The 23,102-nt window shown below is 46.8% G+C and overlaps 3 protein-coding genes and 1 pseudogene across 6 annotated transcripts in view; 1 reads left to right on the top strand and 3 right to left on the bottom strand.

Annotated features, from left to right (window-relative positions):
• LOC109249533 (class I histocompatibility antigen, Gogo-B*0101 alpha chain-like) overlaps positions 1-1,338 on the bottom strand; it is a 283,631-nt gene extending 282,293 nt beyond the window's left edge. For all 3 annotated transcript variants that reach the window (XM_053905277.1, XM_053905276.1, XM_053905278.1), the window contains exons 1-3: positions 1,206-1,338; positions 655-924; positions 174-449 (exon numbers count right to left, since the gene is read on the bottom strand). In XM_053905277.1, coding sequence (XP_053761252.1) covers positions 174-449; positions 655-924; positions 1,206-1,278 — 619 coding nt within the window. In that variant the 5' untranslated portion in view covers positions 1,279-1,338. The remainder of the gene's footprint in view (positions 1-173; positions 450-654; positions 925-1,205) is intronic.
• Positions 1-23,102, bottom strand: part of LOC128777755 (class I histocompatibility antigen, Gogo-B*0103 alpha chain-like) — a 345,882-nt gene that overhangs the window by 2,136 nt on the left and 320,644 nt on the right. The window lies entirely within an intron of this gene.
• The window catches only part of LOC109261985 (DLA class I histocompatibility antigen, A9/A9 alpha chain-like), a 288,568-nt pseudogene that overhangs the window by 2,136 nt on the left and 263,330 nt on the right, over positions 1-23,102 (bottom strand).
• On the top strand, positions 2,594-5,755 carry LOC109249535 (spliceosome RNA helicase DDX39B-like). 2 transcript variants are annotated; one of them, XR_008423109.1, is made up of 4 exons: positions 2,594-3,184; positions 3,354-3,463; positions 3,581-3,706; positions 4,330-5,755. XR_008423109.1 is itself a non-coding variant. In XM_053905285.1 (2 exons), the coding sequence occupies exons 1-2, from the start codon at positions 3,635-3,637 to the stop codon at positions 4,368-4,370; spliced, it is 402 nt and encodes a 133-aa protein (XP_053761260.1). In that variant the 5' UTR covers positions 3,472-3,634; the 3' UTR covers positions 4,371-5,755. The 2 variants fall into 2 exon arrangements, 1 of the variants encoding a protein (XP_053761260.1); XM_053905285.1 differs by lacking the exons at positions 2,594-3,184; positions 3,354-3,463 and having other exon boundaries at positions 3,472-3,995.

Genomic DNA, 23,102 nt, shown 5'->3' with positions numbered 1-23,102 from the left:
AAAGCTCCCTCTAGGTGAGTCACTCTCTAGCAGGAATATGAACAAGGAGGCAGATGTCCCTCTTCCCACCCGGGGAGGAGAGCTGTTCTGAAACGGAGTCCAAAATTTTCCCTTCCTTGTGGGAAGCCAGCCCCGGTGAAGGGGAGATCGGGGAGGCCCCGCGGCCCCTGTACCTGCACGCAGCAGCGTCTCCTTCCCCATCTCCAGGTACCTGCGGAGCCCCGCCAAGCACGTGTCCTCCAGGTACTTCCTATAGCGCGCCGCCTCACCGGCCACCTCCCACTTGCGGCGTGTGATCTGCGCCGCGGTGTCCGCCGCGGTCCAGGAGCGCAGGTCCTCGTTCAGGGCGATGTAATCCGCGCCGTCGTAGGCCAACTGACTGTACCCGCGGAGGAGGCGTCCATCAGGCCCGATGTCACAGCCATGCATTCTCTGGATGCTGTGTGACCCTGTCCCCGCCCCGCCCCCAGAGCAGCAGTGATTAAGGTGAAAGCGAAAGCTAAACCCCCTAAAAGCTCCCGCGGGCTCTTCCCCGGTCGGGGGACTTGGGAGTCTCGCGGCTTCGAGGCTGCGCTCAGACACCGAGACTCGGGGCGACCCCGGCCCGTCCGTGGGGATGGGGTCGTGCCCTGGACCCGGGCCCGCGTCGCTCACCGGACTCGCTCTGGTTGTAGTAGCGGAGGGCGGTCTGCAGGTTCGGTCGGGCAATCTCTGCGTGCACCTTGGCGATCCGCGTCTCCCGGTCCCAATACTCTGGCCCCACCTGCTCCATCCATGGCGCCCGCGGCTCCATCCTCGGATTTGGGGCGTCGGTGTCGAACCGCACGAACTGCGTGTCGTCCACGTAGCCCACGGCGATGAAGCGGGGTTCCCCGAGGCCGGGCCGGGACATCGCGGTGTGGAAATACCTCAAGGAGTGGGAGCCTGCGGGCGCGGAGGGGCTGAGACCCCGCCCGACCCTCCTCCCCGCGAGGGGCCCGGGTCCCAGGGGGAGTCGGCCGGGAGGGCAGGGGGAGGAGGACCAGAGTAGGGGAGAGCAGGACGGAGTCCGGGAGGGACGGGGGAGGGGAGCCCGGGGGGAGGCCCGGGTGGAGGTCTGGGTCCGGGCGGTGGACAGTCGGCTTCCCCGGGGGTTCCGCTTCCCCGCCGGGCGGTTTCTTCGCTCCTGCCCCTCAGAGTCCCTTTCCTCCCGAACCCGTACTCACCTGCCCAGGTCTGGGTCACGGCCAGGGCCCCCGACAGCAGCAGGAGGAGCGTTCGGGGCATAACAACCCGCATCCTCGGGGTCTGGGGAGAATGTGAGTCGCAGCTGGAACCGGAGGCGAGCGCAGAGACTACACCCCGGAACCGCGGTGCACTGGATTGGCTTCTTGGTAAACCCATCGCCAATGGGAGTACAAACCGAGGCCGCATCATCAGTATCCAGGCAAAAAGACCTGACACACGTTGTGGCAGGGAGGTGAAACCAGGGCAGATGGGAACTCCCCAACACTGGGCTTCCCAGAACGCGACACCGCCTTGGGGCCTGAGACCCTGAGAGGCAGGCCCAGGGACCTGGGGCTTTGCCCCTAGCCCTCACCTACTGCACAGAGGGCTCCTTGTCACGCTGTCTCCCTGAGTCGTGGCCCAGGAGCTGTGTGAGTCATTGATTCTCCAATAGTTTGTTCTCAGGATATCTACACAGTCTTACAAATTAGCGAGGATCTCAGGGATAAGTTTGTGTCTGTGGGCTATACCTATCAATATTTACCATAGTAGGAATAAAACAGGTTTAAATATTTTTAAATTCATTTGCAATCATATGAAAACTGAAATATGGTTTTTATTAAAAATAACAATTTTCCCAAATAAAAGGGGCAGTGAGAACACTGGTTTTGTTTCATTTTCCACTTTGCAAGTCTCTTTCTTGTCTGTCTTGTTAGTAGACCACTAGATGTTAAGATTTGCTTCTGCATCTGTTGTGTTGTTTTGGTTGAAGTATATGAAAAAAATTTACATCCTTGACCATAGGAGAATAGTATGTATCATAACCTTTTCAGATAATTATGGATGTTCATCTTTGATATTATATTAAAACTACACAAGTTGTACCTCCTCTGAGGTTATTTGCAAACTGGATCTTGAAACAGCATCATTGACTGTCTCCTGTGTTACATTCAATCCATAGGCCCATCTACATATGGAATGGATGCTGTACTAATGCATGATTGTTGCATTAGTGGCTCATGTCCCACAGGAGAATAATATGGCCCAGTGGTGGCATCAGCCAGCTTCTAACCACACTGAGGCCCAGCTGTCATTGTCAGATCAGTTCCTGATGTGCGGGCTGCTGTTTCTTCTGTCTTCAATTCCATATTTTAAAATAGCTATATTTTAAAAATAATTGGTGTTTTTGGGAGCCTGGGTGGCTCAGTTGGTTAAGTGTCTGACTCTTGATCTCATGGTTTATGAGATGGAGCCCTGTGTCAGGCTCTGCATTGACAGGGTGGAGTCTGCTTGGGATTCTCTCTGTCTCTGCCTCTCCCCTGCTCATACTCACTCTATCCTTCTCTGTCTCATTATAAATAAATAAACTTAAAAAAAATTTTAATATATATTTTTTAAGGTTTATTTATTTTTGAGACAGAGAGAGACAGAGCATGAACGGAGGAGGGTCAGAGAGAGAGGGAGACACAGAATCCGAAACAGGCTCCAGGCTCTGAGCTGTCAGCACAGAGCCCGATGTGGGGCTCGAACTCACGGACTGCGAGATCATGACCTGAGCTGAAGTCGGACGCTTAACTGACTGAGCCACCCAGGTGCCCCAATAAATAAATAAACTTTTAAAACCATCTGGAAGGACTTTTAAATTCTTAAATATCCCAATATACATTGGCCCTGTTAGGGTTCTTAAGTGTTTATTTCTTCTTGTATCACTCCCTGAGGAGAAGCATTCTCTCAGCTTATCGATTGTGTAACTTATTCACACTAAACCTAGATTTAGGGTAGGTCTTAGGTTTAATGTTTTATAAGGAGGAATATTGGTCATGGTCATTCCAGACCCTACTTCCAATATTTATCCTTTTGTCATGGAGTACCTCATTCATGTCTCCTAACATGTCTGCCAAATTTGGTTACTGTTCTCTGTATCTCCTCAGAGGCCCATCTACTCAGGAAAATCAGAACCAGAGGAGAGAAAAGAAAGGTAAGTTATACTGAGAGCAAAAAAGAAGGAATCATGTAGTGAGGAATAAGAGGGAATTAGTGGGATTTGTGTAGAGGGCGTATTTCCTGATCTCCCACTCTGGCACATTGTCTCTCTCTTCTACACACACACACCCGTGGGCCCACATCCCCCTACTCTCCACACACAGGCAGAGATTTTTGTGAAGTCTGTGCAGTGTTACATGGCCCTGGCCCAGCTCCTGGTGGAGCAGAACTTCCCAGCCATTGCCACCCACTGTGGGACATCCTGGGAAGAGAGGTGAGTCAGAGATGGAAAGATGTTTTGTGTCCTTGGGATGACATGAGACCCCCGAGAGAAAGGACTGTGAACATTTTTCTAATTTTCATTCTGACAAAGATTTCTTGGTGTCCATAGTTTAAAGACCTTTCATGATGAATTCTTGTGGCCACCAACCTATTTGGTCGAGGTATGGACATTGAGCAGGTAAACACTGCCATCAACTGCCACCTGCCTGAGGAATCCCACACCTACCTGGATCAGGTAAGCTGCACACCCACACAGGCATCCCAGTGTCCCCTCCCACCCCCTGATTTCCTATGTCTTCGTACATTACATCCTCGTCCCTCCTTTTGGGTGTCTTCCTACTTTGGGGTCTTCCAGTGCTACCCTCTGTCTCCTTCCAGGAGGCCTGAGCAGGCCAGTTCGCCCAAGGGCTTGGCCATCACATTCGTGTCAAGTGAAAACAATGCCAAGATCCTCAGTGAGGTACAGGGTCACATTGAGGTCAGTCGTAGTGAGCTGCCTGATGAGATGGACATTTCCTCCTCCCGTGAGTATTGATCTCATGAAACTGGTTCCTCCAAGTCTTCAGAGTCTCCTCATTCCTCAGTGACTTTGTCTTGAAACAAAGTGCAGGCAGTGGTGCCTGATGCCTAATGGGTGCCTGACAAGTTTATGCCCTGATCTTGATGCCATGTTGGGATGTTTTGTTTATTTCTATGTGGGATCTCTTTCCTCTCTCGTCCAATTTTCTTTTTTGCACCTCAGTCTTTCCCCTGACCCCACACCCCACATGAACATCTGCATGTATAGGGGTCTGTGTTTCTGCCGGTCTAACTTAGCCTTTCCATGCCTTATTGTAACTGTGCATCTGTTCTCTGCAGTTGCAGCCATGGGAGAGGATGCACCCATTCGAAGAGCCTGATGGAGGTCTCACACCCACGAACCATGAGATCATGCATGACCTGAGCTGAAATCAAGAGTCGGATGCCCACCCGACTGACCCACCCAGGCACTCCTAGAGTTTATTCTTCCTAATTAATTTCTTTTTAAAGATATTTTAAATTTGAATATAGTTGACACACAAGATTACATTAGTTTTGGGTGTACAACCCAGTGACTCAGCTTCTGTATACATTTTCTTTTTTTGAGAGAGAGGCAGCCAGAGCAGGGAAGAGAGGTAGAGGGAGAGAGAGAGAGACAGAGAGAGAGAGAGAGAGAGAGAGAGAGAATCTCAAGCCGGTTCAGTCCCGTGGGGCTTGATTCCATGACCTGGGATCATGACTGGAGAAACTACAGAGCCACCCAGGGGCCCTTCACTTTCTGTCTACACCATGCTGTGCTCACCAGAGTGTAGCTGCCATCTGTCACCACACAATGATGTTATAGTCTCACTGACGATATTCCCTGTGCTGTGCCTTTTATTCCTATGATCTGTTCCCTTCCATAACTGGAGCCTGTGTCTCCCACTCCCCTCACCCACTGTGCCCATCCTCCCAACCCCTTCCCTCTGGCAGTCATCAGTTTGTTCTCTGTATTTATAGGTCTGATTCTGCTGTTTGTTTCTTTACTCATTTGTTTTGTTTTTTTTTAGATTACACATATGAGTGAAATCATATGGTACTTGTCTATCTCAGTCTGATTCATTTCACTTAGCAGACATACTGCCCTGTTTGTCCATCCATGTTGTCACAAGTGGCAGTACATATTTATATGTATGTGTACATACCACACATCTTCCTTATCCATTTGTCTATGGGTGGACACAGGTTCTATCAGTATGGCTTCTGAAAAAAAAAAAAACCTCACACTCTTAACATCATCTGGGATGAGGGCGCCCCCTGGTGTCTGGGTCCCTGTCCAGGTGCTGGAGCTGAAGGAGACCCTAGGGAGGGCTTGGCTGAAGAGGAGAAAGGCAGCTGGGTCTTCTCTCCTTAGTCCTGTGGCCTCACGTGGGGTGGAAGGTAAGGGGACACCCCCTCCCTCACCCCACTGCTCTGCTCTCAGGTGGATTCTGACTGAGAAGCCTGAGTGGGGTCTGGACTGTAAGTCAGGTAGAGATGTCTGAGCAGAAGCCTGGGCGTCAGTGGGAAGAGGAAGAAGCTTCTGAGCAGCCCTGGACTCCACAGGGGTCAGGCTCAGGGGTGAGGCAGGATTGCAGGAGAAGAGAGCTCAGGAGCCGGTGCCATTGCTGAGGTTTCTGTGTCCCTGTGCACCTCCTCCTCCAGCCCCCTGATGGAAATAACAGGGAAAATGTCTCAGACCTTCCTTTGCTTGTGTACTCTCTGTCTTTCAAATAAATAAACTAAAAAAAAAAAAAAAGAATTGGTGTTTTCATTTTCTTTGAGTACATACTCAAGAGTGCAATTACTGGATTATATGACAAGTCACTATGTTGTAAACCTGAAAGGAATGGAAGAGTGTGTGTAAGCTGCACTCAAATAATAAGAAAAGAAAAAAGAAAAAGATAATTATAAATATTAGAGAACAATTTGGAAAGGAAGACACAAAATGTCACACACTATATTGATAATAAGTAAATACAAACAAAAATGAGAATGTGGAATAAAAAATGGGAATAAACCTTGGTATCTTCAACTTGGCAAAGATGAAAGTAGGTTAGTTATGAGAGTGTCCAGCAGAGGGTGGGGAAAATATACCATCATAAAGAGCAATGGGAGTGAATACTAGTTTAAATTTTCTAAAGAGTTCTTCTGAAATGTGTCTCCACAATTTAAATATGCTTATACTATGACATGGACATTCTCTTTGAGGGCTTTATCCTTTTTTAAAAAAATGTTTATTTATTCTGAGAAAAGGTGAGAGAGAGTGGATGCAGAAGTAGGGAGAGGGGCAGAGAAAGAGGAGAAAGAGAATCCCAAGCAGCCCCACACCAGGCTGGACCTCAGGAATCCAGAGATCACGACCTGAGCTGAAATCAAGAGTCTGATGTTTAACAGAGTGAGCTACCCAGGTGCCCCTCCTTTAGGAGTTTATCATAAGGAGATAATCATATATGTTGTCAAAAGTATATTTTCCTGGGAGCACCTGGATGGCTCAGTTGGTTAAGTGTCCAGTCCTAGCTCAGGTCATGATCTCACAGTTGGTGAGTTCGAGCCCCGCATGGGCTCTGTGCTGAGAGTCAGAGCCTGGAGCATACATTGGATTCTGTGTCTCCCTCTCTCTGTCTCTCTCTACCCTGCTCCTGCTTGTTTTCTATCTCTTTGTCTCTCTCACTCTCTCCCTCCCTCTAAAAAATAAATAAACATTAAAAAATTTTTCAAAATATATTTCAGGGATGTTTCTTGAATTGTGGTTTATAAAAACAGAGAAAGGAACTTATCTAAGTCTTATAGTCAATATGATAATGGGAAGTATAAATAGTAGAATATCACCATGTGATGTACACAGAAGATAAAAGATAATCATCAAAGCAAACCCATGGGGCATCCCAGAGGGGATGCCTTTGCACAGAGAGGGAAAGGGAGACTCAGAGAGGATAAGGAGGTACTGGAACCAGAATTCAACCCACAAAGTTTGCAGAGGCCTTGTTGACTGTCTTTCCTTGGTTCCCTGTCCATTAGGAGGTGGGTATGACTGTTTACTCCATGCAAATGGATGGTTGCAATGTTCCAGAATGTTCTGCGATGGGAGGCTGGTAGGCTTAGAGTCTAGGAGGACGTTACAAGGCAGTGTGATTTACCTGCTCAAATCAAACTAAAGCCCATCATCCTGTGTACATCATACATCTCGAGGCTTCCAGTGGCTCAATGTCACCTGACTCCAGATGTAAGATGAAGAACAAGCGTGAGCCCCTAGTGACACAACACTGGCACTGTCCTGTGGGAGGTGGGCATTAGCAGAAATGACAGAGACAAACGTAAGTCACTCCTGAGATGAATGCTGCATGGAGAAAGTTCAGGATATCTTGAGGAGAGATCACAGGAGATCTAGAGACCTAACAGGTCCCTTACTACTATAATCAATCGTGTCTACAGAATGTAAAAGGCATATGGCATACGGAACAGAATCTGAACCACACACACTGGTGAACAACCCTAGAACAATAAAGAGCTCTTGGGAGTTAAAACGATGACTCTAGAAATGAATAATTTAGTCGGTAAAGTGGATGATTACAGTTGTACTTCCCTGAAGTAGTACAGTCAGAAGGTAAAGGCAAGAGGAGAGAAGACCTGTTTGGTTCTTAAAATTTGTTTCCAAAAATTTAAGAATATTTCTCAGAGTTGACAGGGAGCAACGCATATGTTGAAAGTCCTACCCAAGTTCTTAACTAGAGTGGATGACAAGAGACCCACACAAAGACAAATCACAATGAAATGTCAGGAGGAGGGTAGAGGAGCAGACACCTTGGAAACTCCAGACACAACAACACAGAACTGGCAGCTGGGAGACATGACCCACGGTCCCCAAATCCCGAGGACAACTGTGTCCAGGACAGAGTCTCTATCCCATCACCATGGGAATCAGGGTGAGGGTAGCCCAAAAGCACATCAGATGTTTAGAGTGTCAGTGTCTACTTTCCACATTCCCTCCATGGGATACCACTAGGCAAAGGGGAAAATGACAGAGAAAACCAAAAGAAGGGAGCACGTGGGTTCCAGGCAACAGGGGGCCAGAAGGAAAGAGTCAGAGGGCACCCAGGCTGAGCTGAGGGGGTCCGGCTGTTGGCCCTGCCCCAGGTGTGCAGGCATCCCGTCCACATGGGAAAGGACTGAGGGTTGTTGGACAGGCGTCTGCACAGACATGAGGTGGAACAGTGGATGGGTTTGAATAGATTCATGAAGATTTACCCGGGAGGAGCTTGGGAAGGATTTAAATGAGAACAACAGACACTAAGCAAATGAAGGATAAGATATGTATTTATTTTGGGAAAATAATAAGTTGAATCAGGAAAGGTAAAGTAATCATAGTCTACTAAATGCTCAGTTGTGAGTAGCATTTCACGGTCATACAAATGCAAACAGTGCACAGTGAGCTAATCAAAGTTATAAAATAATTATACGGGGCATATGGGAGAGTGTGAAAGAGCAAATTCAGTAAAGATGATGCATAAACCTGAAAACCAGAGAATGGGTGCAAGAAGCAGGCTATTTAGAGGCACAGAAGCAATAATCAGAGAATCAGCTAACATAACTAATGCAGGTGATCTCTGAGATTCAGGAAAGGGGGACATAGAAGATTGGGGATCTGACTTGACCTCAAGCACTGCAGAAGTATTAGACTTTTTAAAACTCTGTGTCTATCCATTTGCTAAAGACAACATGGTGGGTGACAAATGGAGTCAGGGAAGTTCTGCACGGAGGCCATAGAGGTGGGGCAGGAGTTGTGAGAGTCATGGAAACAAGTGTTGGATTTTTATGGGAGGATTTTGTTTTGATTTCTTTAGTTGTGTTTCATGTTTTTGCATAGGAGTCAGGACAGCATGTTTGTATGGGGAACGGCTGAGCCAGCAGAGAGGGGGAAATGGATGATGCAGGTGCCCAAATGGAGGCGCAGCCTGAAACAGGAGGGGCACCTCCACCATCACTTAGTAGGTGAGGACACAGGTGCCGATGTGGGGGAGGGGAGGGAGGACTGTGCAGTTCTCATTTGAGTCCTTCTTTCAGAGTGAGAAACAAAGGAGCTCATCGTCTCAGGAAGGGGGGCAGGGAGGGGTGCAGGAGACTGAAGAGGGGGGAGGAAGTGCAAAGCAGCCCTTTCAGGAAGGGGACAGTGAGCTGACTGGGGAAATGGCATCTGGAGAGAGCAGGGCTAGGGCCCCTGAGCTCTGTGCTCATCACCTTAGAGAGAGAGAGTTCCAGCACCAGGAGCATCTATAATAGACTAGGAGACAACACAACAAAATAGCTCAGGTGTGAGAATTACCATCCTTTTTACTTTGTCATCATTAGCCTTTCTCATTTTATAATTTTTCTACAGGGAATATACATTACATCATATATATTGTACACCATACATACACATCATAATCAGTTTATACATGTTTCTTTACACTTTAAAGAGGAAGGAGATGGTAGGAAAGTCAGCACCTCAGGCCACAGAGCTGGAAAGGCCGAGCCTGCCTGTCCGTGCCCTGGGTAGGGGACTCACAGAGACTTTGCTCCATTTCTCAGAACCCTGTTGTATAGGGGGTTATGGGAGGTAGGGTGGGGGCAAGCAGGGTCTTTTTCTTCCTTTAGGGGTGTTCTCCTTTATTCTTTTATTACTATCTTGTCAGTTTTAATGCTTACTAGATGATGGTTTTTATATGTTACATGGCATTTTAAGCTATTCTCATAGGAGGACCTGTCCATACAATCAAGCCCACCTGCTTCAGAAATGGAAATTCAAAGGCGAAATACTTCAGTGAAAAGATGATTGGTCCTAAAGTAGAAGATCAGAACCTGAGTCTTAATTAATGGTCTGAGGATAATCTGCCAAGTGTTAAGGATTTAAACTAGTTTATTTTTTGAAAACATCACTCCAGCACATACGAGAGAATCCAGTAGATAATCACAATCACAAACATCCAAAAATAAAGAAGTCACATGGTAACCCCTCTTCCGCCATCACCCAAGTTCTCTACCCAAAATCCATCACAGTGAGCCATTTCTCCTTTCTCCTGCCCCCCAAAACACATCTGTGTATACGTGTCCACTGTTAGATCAGTGAAAAAGCTCAGGCCAGAGACTGGGAGAAGATATTTGCAAATCACATATCTGATAAAGGACTTGTTTTAGAATACCCATAAAACTCTTAAAAAGCAACAATAAGAAAAAAGTCATTAAAAAAATGAGCAAAAGCCTGAGCAGACAGCTCACCAAGAAGATATACTCATGGTGAATAAGCACTTGGGAAGGTGCTCATAGCAGGTGTCATTAGGGAAATGCAAAGGGAACAACAGTAATCTGCCCTCACACTCCCCTCAGAATGGTGGGAATCCAAACACTGATAATATTGAGTGCTGACCAGGACTTGGAGGACAGAAGGCCTCAATCAGTTGAAAGAGCAGACCTAGGCCGGCTGACTCCATTTTGTTCTGTGTCGTCCATCTTGTTCTGTGTCTCCATCTTGTTCTGTGTCCTCCATCTTGAGTGACTATGTCCCGGACATGGCCCCCTTTCTGGAAAACCGCAGAAAGAAATTCCCGCTCAAACCTCAGACCACGCCTCCGCCCCTTGAGTAACTTCCCGTTCAAACCACACCCAGGAACCTGCACAACAGGACTCTGACCCTTCCCCAGCCAATCGGCTAAGGCCACGACCATTACCCCACCAACTGCCCCTAGATCCTTATAAAACATTTGTGCTTTTGAAACTCACTCTCTCTCTCTGATATCTCACCTCTGTGTTGGTGCAGGTAGGGGATTGAGCTCGAGCTAGCTCAAATAAAGGCTCTTTGCTTTTGCATCGGACTCGGCTCCCTGGTGGTCTTTGGGGATCACGAATTCTGGGTATAACACAGTAATGGCAGGAATACAAAATAGCACAGTCACTGTGGGAGTCAGCAGTTTCTTATAAAACCATACATAGACTAAGCATGCAAGGTACTGATCCCTCTCTCAGGTGGTTACCCAACTCATTAGAAAAGTCATGTCTGCACAACTTTCATGCACATTTGCATAGTGGGACAGCCCTTAACTGTGGGCTGTACATCCTGACTTCCTTCCAAAGACTACTTTATGGAAAGGGACAAAGCATAAAAAGGAACTTCACAGGGAGAATCTGGGTAAGACGACCTTAGCCAGTGGGCGAAGGGTAACTTCATCAGTGATGACCAAGTGATCACTGTATGCTCTTGATATGTTGGGTTGAGAATGACCTGTCCAGTTGTGGTCTTCCCAACCCCATAGCCTCAGGCAGCCTAATTCACAATGAGAGATAGTCTATAATGTACCAGGAAGTTCTCCTCAAACATCAAAAAAAAAAAAAAAAAAAAAAAAGGAAAGTCTGAGAAATGCTGACATCCAGAGGAGCCTGAAGGAGACATGACTGGGACTTAACTCAGTATGGAATCTTGGGTGGGATCTTGGAAGAGAAAACAAACCAATAAAACAAATCCTGTGTGGAGTTCAGTAGTAGGAATGATGAGTATTGCATCATCATCTGTGGTAAATGCATGAGGTTGAGGGTGGTGTTCACAGAGCAACCGAGTGTGGGGCGAACAGGGACTCTGCACTAACTTTGTAATTCTCTGTAAATCTCAAACTATTCTAAAATAAAACAGTTTCTTTTTTACAGTAGCCCTCAGACAAGTACTAGGTCCAGGAGGAAAAACTGTCTACTTTTCAGTTTTCCTGGGGTTGTTCAAGGGCCTGGAGAGAGGGGTTGTGGGGAGGACAGAGGGAAACTACAGACACAGGACAGGGCTCAAGGATCTCCTCTCCTCTGCTCCCTGCCCCACCCCTGCACCTGCCACCAGGGCTGCTAATAAGGCACCTTCATCCCCCCTTTCCCTCCCTGCTCAGCCTCAGGTCAGCCCAGTCCTCTCTCCTGGCGGTGCAGAACCGGAGAGTGGCAGTGGCCCCATGTGGCCACAGGAATGATGACAGAAAACCTGAGTGCCCTTTGGGCTTCTCCCCAGGGGCCTAATGGGACCTTGACCCTGGAGTCCCTGTCACTTGTTTCCGCTGCTGCTTCCAGGGCTACAGGATCCTCCTCCAGGGAACCAAGTAAGGATTGTCCATTCCTAAGATGTGGTCGAAGAAGGGGAGAAGGAGGAGGCGGAGCTCTGCTGAGTAATGACCTGAATCTGGGGAGGCTCCTGGAGAAGTGACCAGAGGTAGGAAATAGTGACATTAGGGGATGGAGGCCAACAAGAGTGCAGGAGGAGGAACCAGGACCAGAGGTCAGGGGAAGGATCATCGTAGAGGACCCTTGGGGGAGGAGGAGTTCTGTCTTGAAGAGGCACGGGGGCGTCCGGGTGGGGCCCTGGTGGATGTCTCTGTTTTGCACCTGATGGTCATTACACAGGAGTTAGCTCTGTAATTGGTCAGGAAACTGTACTTAAGTTTAGGCATTTTTCCATACTTACAGTATGAATAGTTCAAACATCCCGGAATGAAGGGGAAAGAAGAGAGAGGGAAGGTGGTTAAGGGGCTCCCTTTCTTCCAGAGCAAGACCCCCTTTTTCTGGGGAGGCAAGGAGAGTCAAGGAACTGAGAGGAGGGGCAGCAAGGTCTGTGTACCCTGAAGGGACCAGGTTCTAATTCTGGAGTTTCCAGATCCCACTCCCTGGGCTAAGATTTCACAGCCACCTGCCATTCACACCTGTGTCACAGCCCCTGTCACCTGGAGACATTTTCTATTTGTGAAGATGGGGAACCACTGCTCCAGGAGGACAAGCCCCAGGGCCTCTGACAGGGAGGTGTGCAGCAGCTGGAGCTTGGAGACAGGACGTGTGATGGAGGCTGGACGCTGCAGAGGCTACAAGGAGATGAGCCAAGAGTTAGGCCCAGGCTTCTCCCTAACATTTTCCCCCAGGACCCAAATGTGTCCCATCCCCGCTCCTCAGGCCTGCAGGACCCAGGCGTCTCAACACCATGCCCAAGATAGACATGGGGAGGAAGCTCCTGTGTGTGTGTGGGGGGGGGGCAGGGGGGTCTGACCCCACAGTTGGAACCTGGAGGGTGGCCCCCTACCCCCCAGGACCCTGGTGTGCTGCCTCTTCTACCCCTTGGTGCACCCTCAAAACAGGGACCTGCTGTCTGGGTCCCTCAGGCCTGGTTTCTCTCCCTGCAATCTCTGAAGTCACAACCTCTGTTTCCGTTGCATCTATAGACCTCACATTGTCATTTCTGTACATTGTCACTCAGGTACAGAGAATTCTAACATCCCTGTGATTGCTTCTCTAAGCCATGACAACCCAGGGAGGTTGACGTGTGTTCTAATTTCCAATTATTTGTGGATTTCCCAGAGATCCTCATGTTACAGATTTCTAATTTAATGTCTCTGCAGTTACAGAGTGTACTCTATAATTTCCCTGCCTTCACATTTATTTAAGGTCAGTCTGTGATCTATTTTGGCTCATGGAATGGTTGAAGTCCTCTAATCCTTACCTGTTCTATTAACGAGAGAAGAGTATTGATCTCTAAATATAATAGTTAATTTCTCCATTTCTTTACATTTCTTCCACTTTATGTCACCTGTTTAAGAGCTCTGTACTGAGGGTCTTCTCCATTCATTACTTTGTCTTGCTGTGATGCTGACCTCTTATTCTTATAGAACATCCTTATCTGTGTCTAGCAATGCTCCCTCCCTGTGTGACAGCCTATTTTGCTTCAGATTAATGCAACAGTCCAGACTTCTTATGCTTTTTATTCCCATGGGATATTCATTCCTTTGCCCTTTAAGTTTTAACTTATTTTTGGTTTTGTAGTTCAAGTGTTTGTATTCTACATAGTGTATAGTCCATCTTGATATTTATGCAGTCTGATAATGTCAACTTTTTGAGTAGAATTTTAGTTGGTTTATATTTAATATGATTCCTGACATGGTGGGATTTGGGTCTATCATTTTGCTCTTTGTTTCTGAAGTATCTCATGTCTTTTCCATTCTTGTACCTTCTTTTCTACCTTCCTTTGTTTCAAGCAAATAGTTTTTGTTTATGATTTGATTCTTCTAGTGGCTCTTTAGCTATACTTATTTCCATTAATTTTAATTGAAGTTGTAGGAATTGAAATCTGCATCTTTAACTTTTCACAATCTACTTAAGGTAACATTGAAGTCCATCCAGTAAATACAGGAATAGAGTTTCATTTGGCCCCCTTTGTGCTAGTATTGTTACATGTGTCACCAGCATACATTGTAAGCAAGATAATATTATGTACTACTTAGGGTTTGGAACAGTCATATGTCTTTTAAATAAGTTAAAAAGAAAATGTACATATACAGAATAACACCATTTCTGCTGTTAATTACTCCATTCTGTTTATGAGTTAACATCTAGTGTCATTTCTTTTTGGCCTGCAGGACTTCCTTTAAAAGTAGTTCGTGGTGGGGAGCTCTCAATGAATTCTCCTAGCTTATATTTCTGTAAAATTTACTCCTCATTTATACTTAACCTATTTCATATTTATCTTCACTTTGCCATTTTGTCCCTACTTTTGGTTTTGTTTCTTAAGGTTTTCATATGAGATAAAATTCTCTAGATGTGAACGCACAGTTAGAGGGATGTCAACAATGGTTTAGACTCATGGAACTGGTAAGATGAGGAGGATAGTAAACAGGTCCCTTATCCTAAAGTTTTCTGTTGCCCCTTGGCATCTGGTTGTCTCCCCCTGGACCCTACCTTGGGCAACCACTGGTCTCCTTTCTGTCTGTCATTGTGACATTTCTCATTCTATTAGGTTTATCACCAGGGAGGCTCTCTTTATCTCCTGCCATGCCTTCTCTTTTCAGATCTCTTTTATTCCTGATATTAATATACTAGCCTCTTCATGTCACAGTTTGCATGGCACAGCTGTTCCAGCAGCTTATATTCCACCTGTGTCTTCACAGTGAGCATGCATGTCTTGTACACAGCACCCAGTCAGCTTGTGTATTAGCCTCTCTGCACACTGGTGACCTATCTTTCCCAGACATGTGGCTGTATCTGCAGTGGTGTCACGTCGTCTGCCTGCTTCTCCCCAGTAGAATTGTAGGATTCTAGAGGCCTCTTTTCCATTTCTATGTCTCTGCCTCTTTTCTTAAAAATTTCCAGCATTCCTGCTGATCTCTTTCTCCTAAAATCTCACCTCAAAGTGAGATGGGACCAGAGTCACAGTGATGCGAAGGCGAGACGTGGGCTGGAGGATCGACGTGTGGCTACTGGCAGGTAGCTTCAGTGTCCGCGGGCTTTTAGGGGGAAGCCTCAGCTCCTCACTCATGAGTCTCTCTGCAAATGAGGATCTTTCTCACAGGGAACCTGGCTTCTTCCAAAATCAGAATCCAAGAGAGAGAAAGAAAGAGAAGAGAGAGAAAACCATGGTAACTTTGAGACCCAATCTCTGAAGTCACACACCATCACGTCCCCCTTATTCTGTCCATGAGAAGTGAGTCACTGAGTCCAGTTTGCACACAAGAGGAGGAGAATTAGTTCTACCTCTTCATGGGGGGAGTATCAGTGAATCTATGAACATTTTAAAACCACCACGTCCTGTGTGGAAGGTGTTGCTAACCTCTGTTGCTTTGAAGATTTGTCTTCTTTTTGTCTCTTCTCATGTGGACATGGATGAGCCTTGGTGTGGTTTTCTTTGGCTTCTCTTGTCTGGTGGGTTACAAGCTTCTTGGATCTATATTCTCAAGGATTTTGCACTAAATCAGAGGAATTGTCAAACATGATTTCTCCAAATCTTTTTCTGCTCTTTTTTCTCCTCATTTTTGAACTGTGATCATCTATTTGTCTTTTTTATATTCTCCTGTGGATTTCTGAGGTTTTGTTTCTCTCCAGTCTTTTCTCTGTGTTTTTGGATTAGGTAATTTCTATTGATGTATATTTGACCTCATTGATGCTTTATTCTGCCTTCCCAGGTCTTCTGTGGAGTTTACCCGTTGAACTTTCATTACATTTTTTTTCTTTTCACTTGTTGAATTTCTATTTGGTCTTCTGTGTACATTTGTATTTCATTGTTCAAATGTCCTTTCTGTTCACTCTGTAAGAACAATATTTTATTAAATTCCTTTAACACATTTATTCCATTCTTTGAACACATTTCCTGAAGCTGCATGGGAGCCTTCGGTGCTGATTCTAGTATCTGGGCACACGGGGAATATATTTATGTTGACTTTCTCATAGTCACACATTTCCATTTCTTTGCATGTCTGGGAATATGTCCTTTAAAAGTGGACTATGAGTTTTAAGTTTTAGCAAATGGGCAATCTATTCTATTATGATTTTGAAGATTTTTTTTCCTGCAAGGGTTTCAATTGCATGGACTCCACTATGACCTGAACCTTGCAGTGTTGATCAAGATCAAGCGTTGCAAGGTCTACTGACTGAGCCAGCCAGGTGTCCCCAGTATGATTTTTCTTGCTGCTACCTGAGCCTTGTGCTGATTGGAGAATTCATAAGCCAATGGCGCAGATGCACAGATTGGATCAGGACAGTTGTGTCTTTAAAGCTAGACCTCCTTCTGGTCCTTCTGCATTATCAGCAGTGTCTCCTGAATGTCCCCCAGCCGTGCAGAGTGTGGTGCTCATCTGGGGATTTTGACCGAGATTCGATTCAGATTTCAGATCTCAACCCTTTACTGCTCCCTCACTTTCAAATTTCCCCTTTAAGTGTCCAGTTCCTTGGCACTGTGACTGCTGTCATCTGTGCCATGAGCCACTGGGTTACAGTCATGCTGGGGGAGGGGAGCACCCAGAGGGGAGAAGTCTCTGAGCTTGCATTTCTTGCCTATCATAGTGATGGTTATTTAAGATTAAAGTTCTCATGTTTCTGCCTGCCTTCATTTAATTATCAGTGACTTCAAATGTTTATTTTTAATGTTTTTCTTCAGTTTTGATAATTGTCTTCTGGGGAGGAACTAACTCCACCCCCTCCTCCTGTCATTACCAGAGAAGTCTCGCCTGAGAGAGGATTTGGGGTAAAAAGGTCCCAGCCGATCATCTGATCTTGTGAGAACAAGGTGAATTCAGGCACCTGTGGTTCTGTATTCAGGCTTCTCCAGCTGAAATATGGGGAGGCCCGGGATCTGGGCACAAGCTGACTGCATATAACCCACAGTGACATAGAAGGATGCCCCTGGGCCACCTCTCTTCCACTGCTTCTATAGTATTTGCAAAAAAACGCTCTGTACATGAGAATTTTCTTACATTATCTGCACTGAGTCACCAAAAGGCAGCAAAGTTTGAATGGAGGGCTTGGAAGTGGTTGAGTTAAATCTGAAACAAGCTCCGCCTTGTCCTCCATTGTCCTCAGAAGCTGCAATGACCATGACTCTTCCCATCTAATGGCTGTTTGTAGCCTTCATCAGGGAGATGCCCGTATTCTTCCCTGTGCTCTGGGCATTTGCGCTGGAGGCTTCTCTCCAGTTCTGAGGAACACCAGCCCTCGGAGATGTAAGTGCATTGGCATCATCAGATCCTCCTGAGTAACAATTGTTATCTCCCCAAAGAACAACGGAGGATTTCTCATCTCACATGGGTTCTTCTCACATCAGAAAGGTATAAAAGTGTACCAAATCCTCCTTGGGAAGTGGACATGGCACAATTTTTTGAGGGCCAAGCTTGTACTCGGAAGCCTCAGCAAACTACACCAATCATTGTTTGGCAGAAGATGTGCTCATTAGCGGCTCTACCCAAACCTCTGGGTTCTGAGGGACTTGACTGCAGATCTGCCACCTGCTAGTGAAGCATGCTTCACTGATGGGACAGCTCGGCATTCCCGTGTGGCAAATGCAAAAAAGCACTGTGGCCACCCACCAATGATGGGAAGCTGCTACCAGCACCCAGCAATGGAGACTCGGTGCAGTTAAGGTGACATGATTGCCCAAAGGTCACACAGGTGACATTAACTGAAACACTGACTGAAGCACATAGATTCATGGGCTTTCATGAATAGAAATGGCCATTTGGTTTTTGAACACTGGATTTTGAAGGGCACATCACATGGTGAAACTCCTTACAAAGAAGGGGAAGGAATCTAAACTAACACTGAATCTTTATGTTCCACATTTCATGCCCAGGACAGTGGATTTCAGGAACAGCACCAGATTTACAGGATCAGGATCTGCATTTTTAACAAGATCTTCACAGAATTTGCTTATGTGCTGGAACGTCAGAAGCACGGCTCCAGGACCATGTTCCTCAAGGTGTGATCTCCAAGCACCTGGGGCACCACTCAAAGAGCAAATTCTCAAGCTCTGCTCCAGAGGTGGTGCATCTGGATCTCTGTGGGTAGATGCACCCAGGAAGGTGCATTGTCAACAAGCACCTAGGTTCTCGTGCACTCGAAGCTTCAGGACTGCGCTGTAGATGGTGGGAAGTCTGGGCAGGGCTGGGCTGTGGGCTGTGGATGGGACAATGATGTGCTTGCACCTGGAACACACCTGCCAACTCTTCTCCCAGCAGCCAGTGCGGCAGAGACGTCTGATACGTGGAGAACACAGATGTCATGCTGCCCTTGAGAGTCACCTGATGTGATGGCAGGGAGTCTGTCACATTCGTCTCCCATGGATGCCCAGTATGGGTGCAACGTGGCTCTGGTAATGAACACACTTCTGTGCAGGTGTCATGAGAGGCCATGGGGAAGCATGTCTAGTTCAGGGATACAGGGTCAGCTGATCCTTGGTCCACTGAAAATAAAGAATGGGAGTATTTTCCTTGTCAAGAATCCTGACAAGTAAAAATGGTGACCTCTTGGGGAGACTGGGTGGCTTAGTCCATTGAATTTCCGACTCTTTATTTTGGCTCAGGTCATAATCCATGACCCACAGTTCATGGGTTCTAGCCCCACCTTGGGCTCTGCACCAGATTTCTGGGATTCTCTCTCTCCCTCTCTCTCTGCCCCTCCCTTTCTCTCATGTGTGGGAATATGCTCTCCCTCTCTCTCCCAAAATAAATAAATACATAAAACTAAAAAAAAAAAATAGTGACCTGGTTATCTTTTAAGGATGTCACCTGCTCTTTCTAGTTATTCCAGGACACTTCTTCCATCCAGGGATTTTCATCCAGGGTTAGCTTGGTTTCTGGAATGGTGAGTGCCCAGAACCATCACCTGGTGATCCCCACAGCCCAGTACCCTCCTTCTGGTGGAGAAATCCTCCCTCGTCTTCTCACCAACTCTCAAGCCACCTTAGAATTCAAGGCCCCCAGATGACTGTGCCACCATCCATTGGGGGATCCCAAGGAAGTAGCCCTCCTGAACCAACACACAGGGACTGGTGTTGACTCTGGGGATGAGCAGATGGCCCCAGCAGAGGGCCTTTCAGAGCCCCATGTTCCTTCTCAGAGACAAGGAGATTGTGGTGAGCAGTGTTCGTGGTCCAGAACCACTTCTACTGCTAGAGGAAGAGACAGAAGGTCAGAGTTCCACTGGATGGAAATCAGAGGCCCAGACCCTACCCTTGGCTGGACTTGGAGCAGAGCACTTCAGCAATGTGTTCCTCAGTGTCCTTGTCCACAAGGTGGGGGAGGTCATTGTTTCTAATGAGTACTGTAAGAGTGGCTTGTTTTTTCAACATCTGACCATTCACAAAGACCACATTTCAGGCTCAGGACAATTGTGGGAGGCAAAGACAGAAAGTGTCACTTCTCCTTCATGGGAGAGAAGCTGAGTCTCGGAAAGGTGAAGTGGTTTGTGTCCTGTTGCTTGGCCACCTCAGATGGAAGAGCAGCTATACTATGACCAGTGCAAGGTGACCTGACTTTCTCAGTTTCCTGAATTACCTACAAGAGGGAAGGGGACTTTTGTAGGTATTCCTATCTTTGAACCTTTTAATGAGTCTCCAGCTCTTCTCCTGGACCTTCAGCCCCAGTCCTTCCTTGTGGCACAATGGAAAGTGAGCTGGACCAGGAGTCAGCAGGCCTGGGTTTGCATCCACAATTTGCCACTTAATCTGAATGGCCTTTAAAATTGTTACCCTCATACTTACAGTAAGAATGGTTTGTAAGATCTTTACTTGCTCTTAATCCTACATTGTCTGGTGGTCTTGACTTTCTGTAGCTTTACCTGCCTGATTTAGTGTGAATTTCTCAGGCTGACAGAGCAGAAAGGCATCAGGTGTCCTGGGCCACCATCCCTCAGTGGGGGGAGTCACCATTAACAATGTCTAGTCTTGTGGCTGCAATAAAAAAGACTTGTGCCCACAGTCTCCCCCAAGAGCGGCCATGGAGCAGCTGTGTTTGGGATCAGGCTTGGCCCCTGTGTGGGACACTGCTTAGCATCAGGCCATGGAGTCAGGGAAGCAGCCACTTTGACTCTTTTTCCCTCTGGTTAGCTTGGTGTGGGCTGCACTGTCTTATAGCCATTCTGTGGTGAAACCCCCTCCCCACTTCTCCCTCAGTCCTGTGTCCATTCCCGCTGTGCTCTCTTATTTACCATCAGCCCTGAGCACAGCATGCAATTCTGGTCACCAGGAATTACACCCTGGACTCCCTGTGGCTATGGTGCCCCTGCTTGGTCCCTTCTGAAGAGTCATGTGGAGATGACTCTCAGCCCTCATCCTGTGCCTCATCTGTATAACTTCTGTCACACTACAATGCCAGTGGACATGGGCCCTCAGGGAGGGAAAGCACAGCATGGGCCCATCCCCTTCCTGGAAGTCCACTCTCCCCAGGCCTGGTGCTGCGGTGCCTGCTCTGATTCTGGGAGACCCATGTGTCCCCTGGGCCCCCAACTGGAAGGGCTGGACAGGCAGCAGGATGGGCTGGGAAAGCAGACCCCATAAGCAAAGGGCAGCTGTAGCCGGGATGGGTTCTGGCTAAACAGCCTACAGGCTGTGTAATCTGAACATGTGAATTATTATGCATGAATATCTGCTTCCTAATCAGTAGTTGTGTGTTCCAGAATCTGCCTTGAGTGCATCATCGTTAGGGGGATGTGCAATCATTCCTGGAAGGACCCAGGTCCCAGAGACTCCCAGAATAATGTCATCACTCTCACCTGGCCACATGGAAGAGTACTATAGCTGTCCTTCCTTGTCCCTGGTGTGGCTGTCAGGGTCACATGTGCCCTGGAAGCATATGATCCTGCTTCTGACGTAAGGTTGAAGGTCAATAGTAGCCTAACGCTACATCCCAATGTCGACATCACTCACCTTCCTTATCTCTTCATGTAGGCCTTCAATCATCTCATGTCATCACAAGAAGTATGAGTGCAGTATACTCAGAGTAGTTGAGAGAGAGAGGCAGTGCATAACTTTGATTACAAGACATTGTTATATGTGTTTTCTTTATTATTAGTGATTGTAATTTATTACTGTGCCTAGTTAGTGAGTTAAACTTGATTGTGGGTGTGAACATATAGGAAACCTCATAGTACATTTAGGGTCAGGTACTATCCGCCATGTCAGGCAGGCCCTGGGGGTCTAGGAATGTATTTCTTGCAAAGAAGGGGGACTACTGTAGTTCAATACTGCTGTGATCTCCCCCAAACCTCTACATATTCTCCTTTCTTGGGACACCTGAGTGGCTCATTTGGTTGAGCCTCTTGATTTCGGCTCAGGTCAGGATCCCAGATTGGTGGGATTGAGCCCTGTGTTGGGCTCTATGCTGAGTGTGGAGCCTGCTTGAGATTCTTTCTTTTTCCCTCTGCCTCTCCCTCTCTCTTTCCCTCTCAAATAAATAAATAAATAAATAAATAAATAAATATTCTCCTTTCGGTTCATCTTTGACCTTGGTCACATTATTAGACTTAGAAATGTCCCTGGATCTATTTGTTCCCAGGTGTTTCTTTGTTAGTCTGTCAGGTTGGAGTCCTCATATTATGGTTGGAAAACCACAAAGTGGGGAGGAGAGGAAGGTGCTGAAGAGCTGGCCATCTCTCTTACACAGAGTGGGAAAGAAAGGCACCTTCCTCATTCATAATAAGAGGTGTAAACTCCCTCTCTTTGGTGCCACCATGGGCTTCACCTTGGCCTGTCCTGGATGCATCTTCCCAGTGCTGTGATGGATCCCAGATCCCAAGGGCTGCTCCAAGTCAGCTGACAAAGGCTCTGGAAGAAGAAATGAAAGACGAGTTGTTCACCATGGAGTCAAGTTCATTCAAAAGAGGAAGAAGGGACACAAAATCTTGTTTTGAGCTGGTCCTGCCATGAGGTGAACTCATTCAGGGCACATCTTCCTCAGAAGCTCAGGAACTTGACGGATGTGTGTTGTTTGTTGGGTCACTTTTAAAAGCTGTGGAGTGAGCTGTACCAAAGAACAAGGCCTTTCAAATAAAGGGACATTGGGTTTGATCCTGATTCTGTGTCCAAGTTATGCAACATGAAGAGGTTATAAAAATTCTCTAGGCTCAGTTTTATCATGAGTAAAAGAAGGAATCATAACTGATGTGAGTAGAAAAGGTGCTCTTTTAGTTTCTCTATAATTTTTCCACATTAGAATTTTTTTAATGTTTATTCATGTTTGAAAGACAGAGAGAGACAGAGCACAAGCAGGGGTGGGGCAGAGAGAGAGGGGGACACAGAATCCGAAGCAAGCTCCAGGCCTTGAGCTGTCAGCACAGAGCCCGATGTGGGGCTCGAACCCCATGAACCGCAAGATCATGACCTGAGCCAAAGTCAGACACTCAACTGACTAAGCCACACAGGCGCCCCTTATTTTCCCACATTTTAATGACCATAAATAACATATCCATGAGTTCGATTTCCAGTGTAGAATATGCTCTTTTCTTTTTCCTGTATGGTGATGACCAATAAACTCGTCTTCATTATAAACTCTGCACTCTTACAAGGTAGAAGGGACAACAAGAGTCTACATCAAATTCCCTTCTGAACTCTGAAATGTTCCAGACTCTACAGCATGTCCATCTTCCTTGTGATTTCAGGAAGTCCGTTTTCAAGGGCTGGGGACCCAACTATGGGGGATGGAAGCTGCACCCATTTCCTCCTGGAGGGAAGGAAAGGACTATGGTCCCATGACCCCAGATATCTCTCTGAGAGTGAGAGGTTCCTCCAGCCTGAGAGACCAGCACTATTGTCATCTGTGAGGGGCCTCGGATAAATGGCCTCTCTC

Source organism: Panthera pardus, unplaced genomic scaffold (genome assembly GCF_024362965.1).
Source record: "Panthera pardus isolate Hobbes unplaced genomic scaffold, ASM2436296v1 HiC_scaffold_17, whole genome shotgun sequence".
Lineage (NCBI taxonomy): Eukaryota > Metazoa > Chordata > Mammalia > Carnivora > Felidae > Panthera > Panthera pardus.
This window is presented reverse-complemented; position numbering and strand designations above follow the sequence as displayed.

Bases quoted from the DNA above. Each gene is read 5' to 3' on its own strand.
- LOC109249535 (XM_053905285.1), top strand. From the start codon at position 3,635: ATGGACATTGAGCAGGTAAACACTGCCATCAACTGCCACCTGCCTGAG. The intron at 3,996-4,329 runs GTGAGTATTGAT...TGTTCTCTGCAG, and splicing joins GATGGACATTTCCTCCTCCC to TTGCAGCCATGGGAGAGGAT.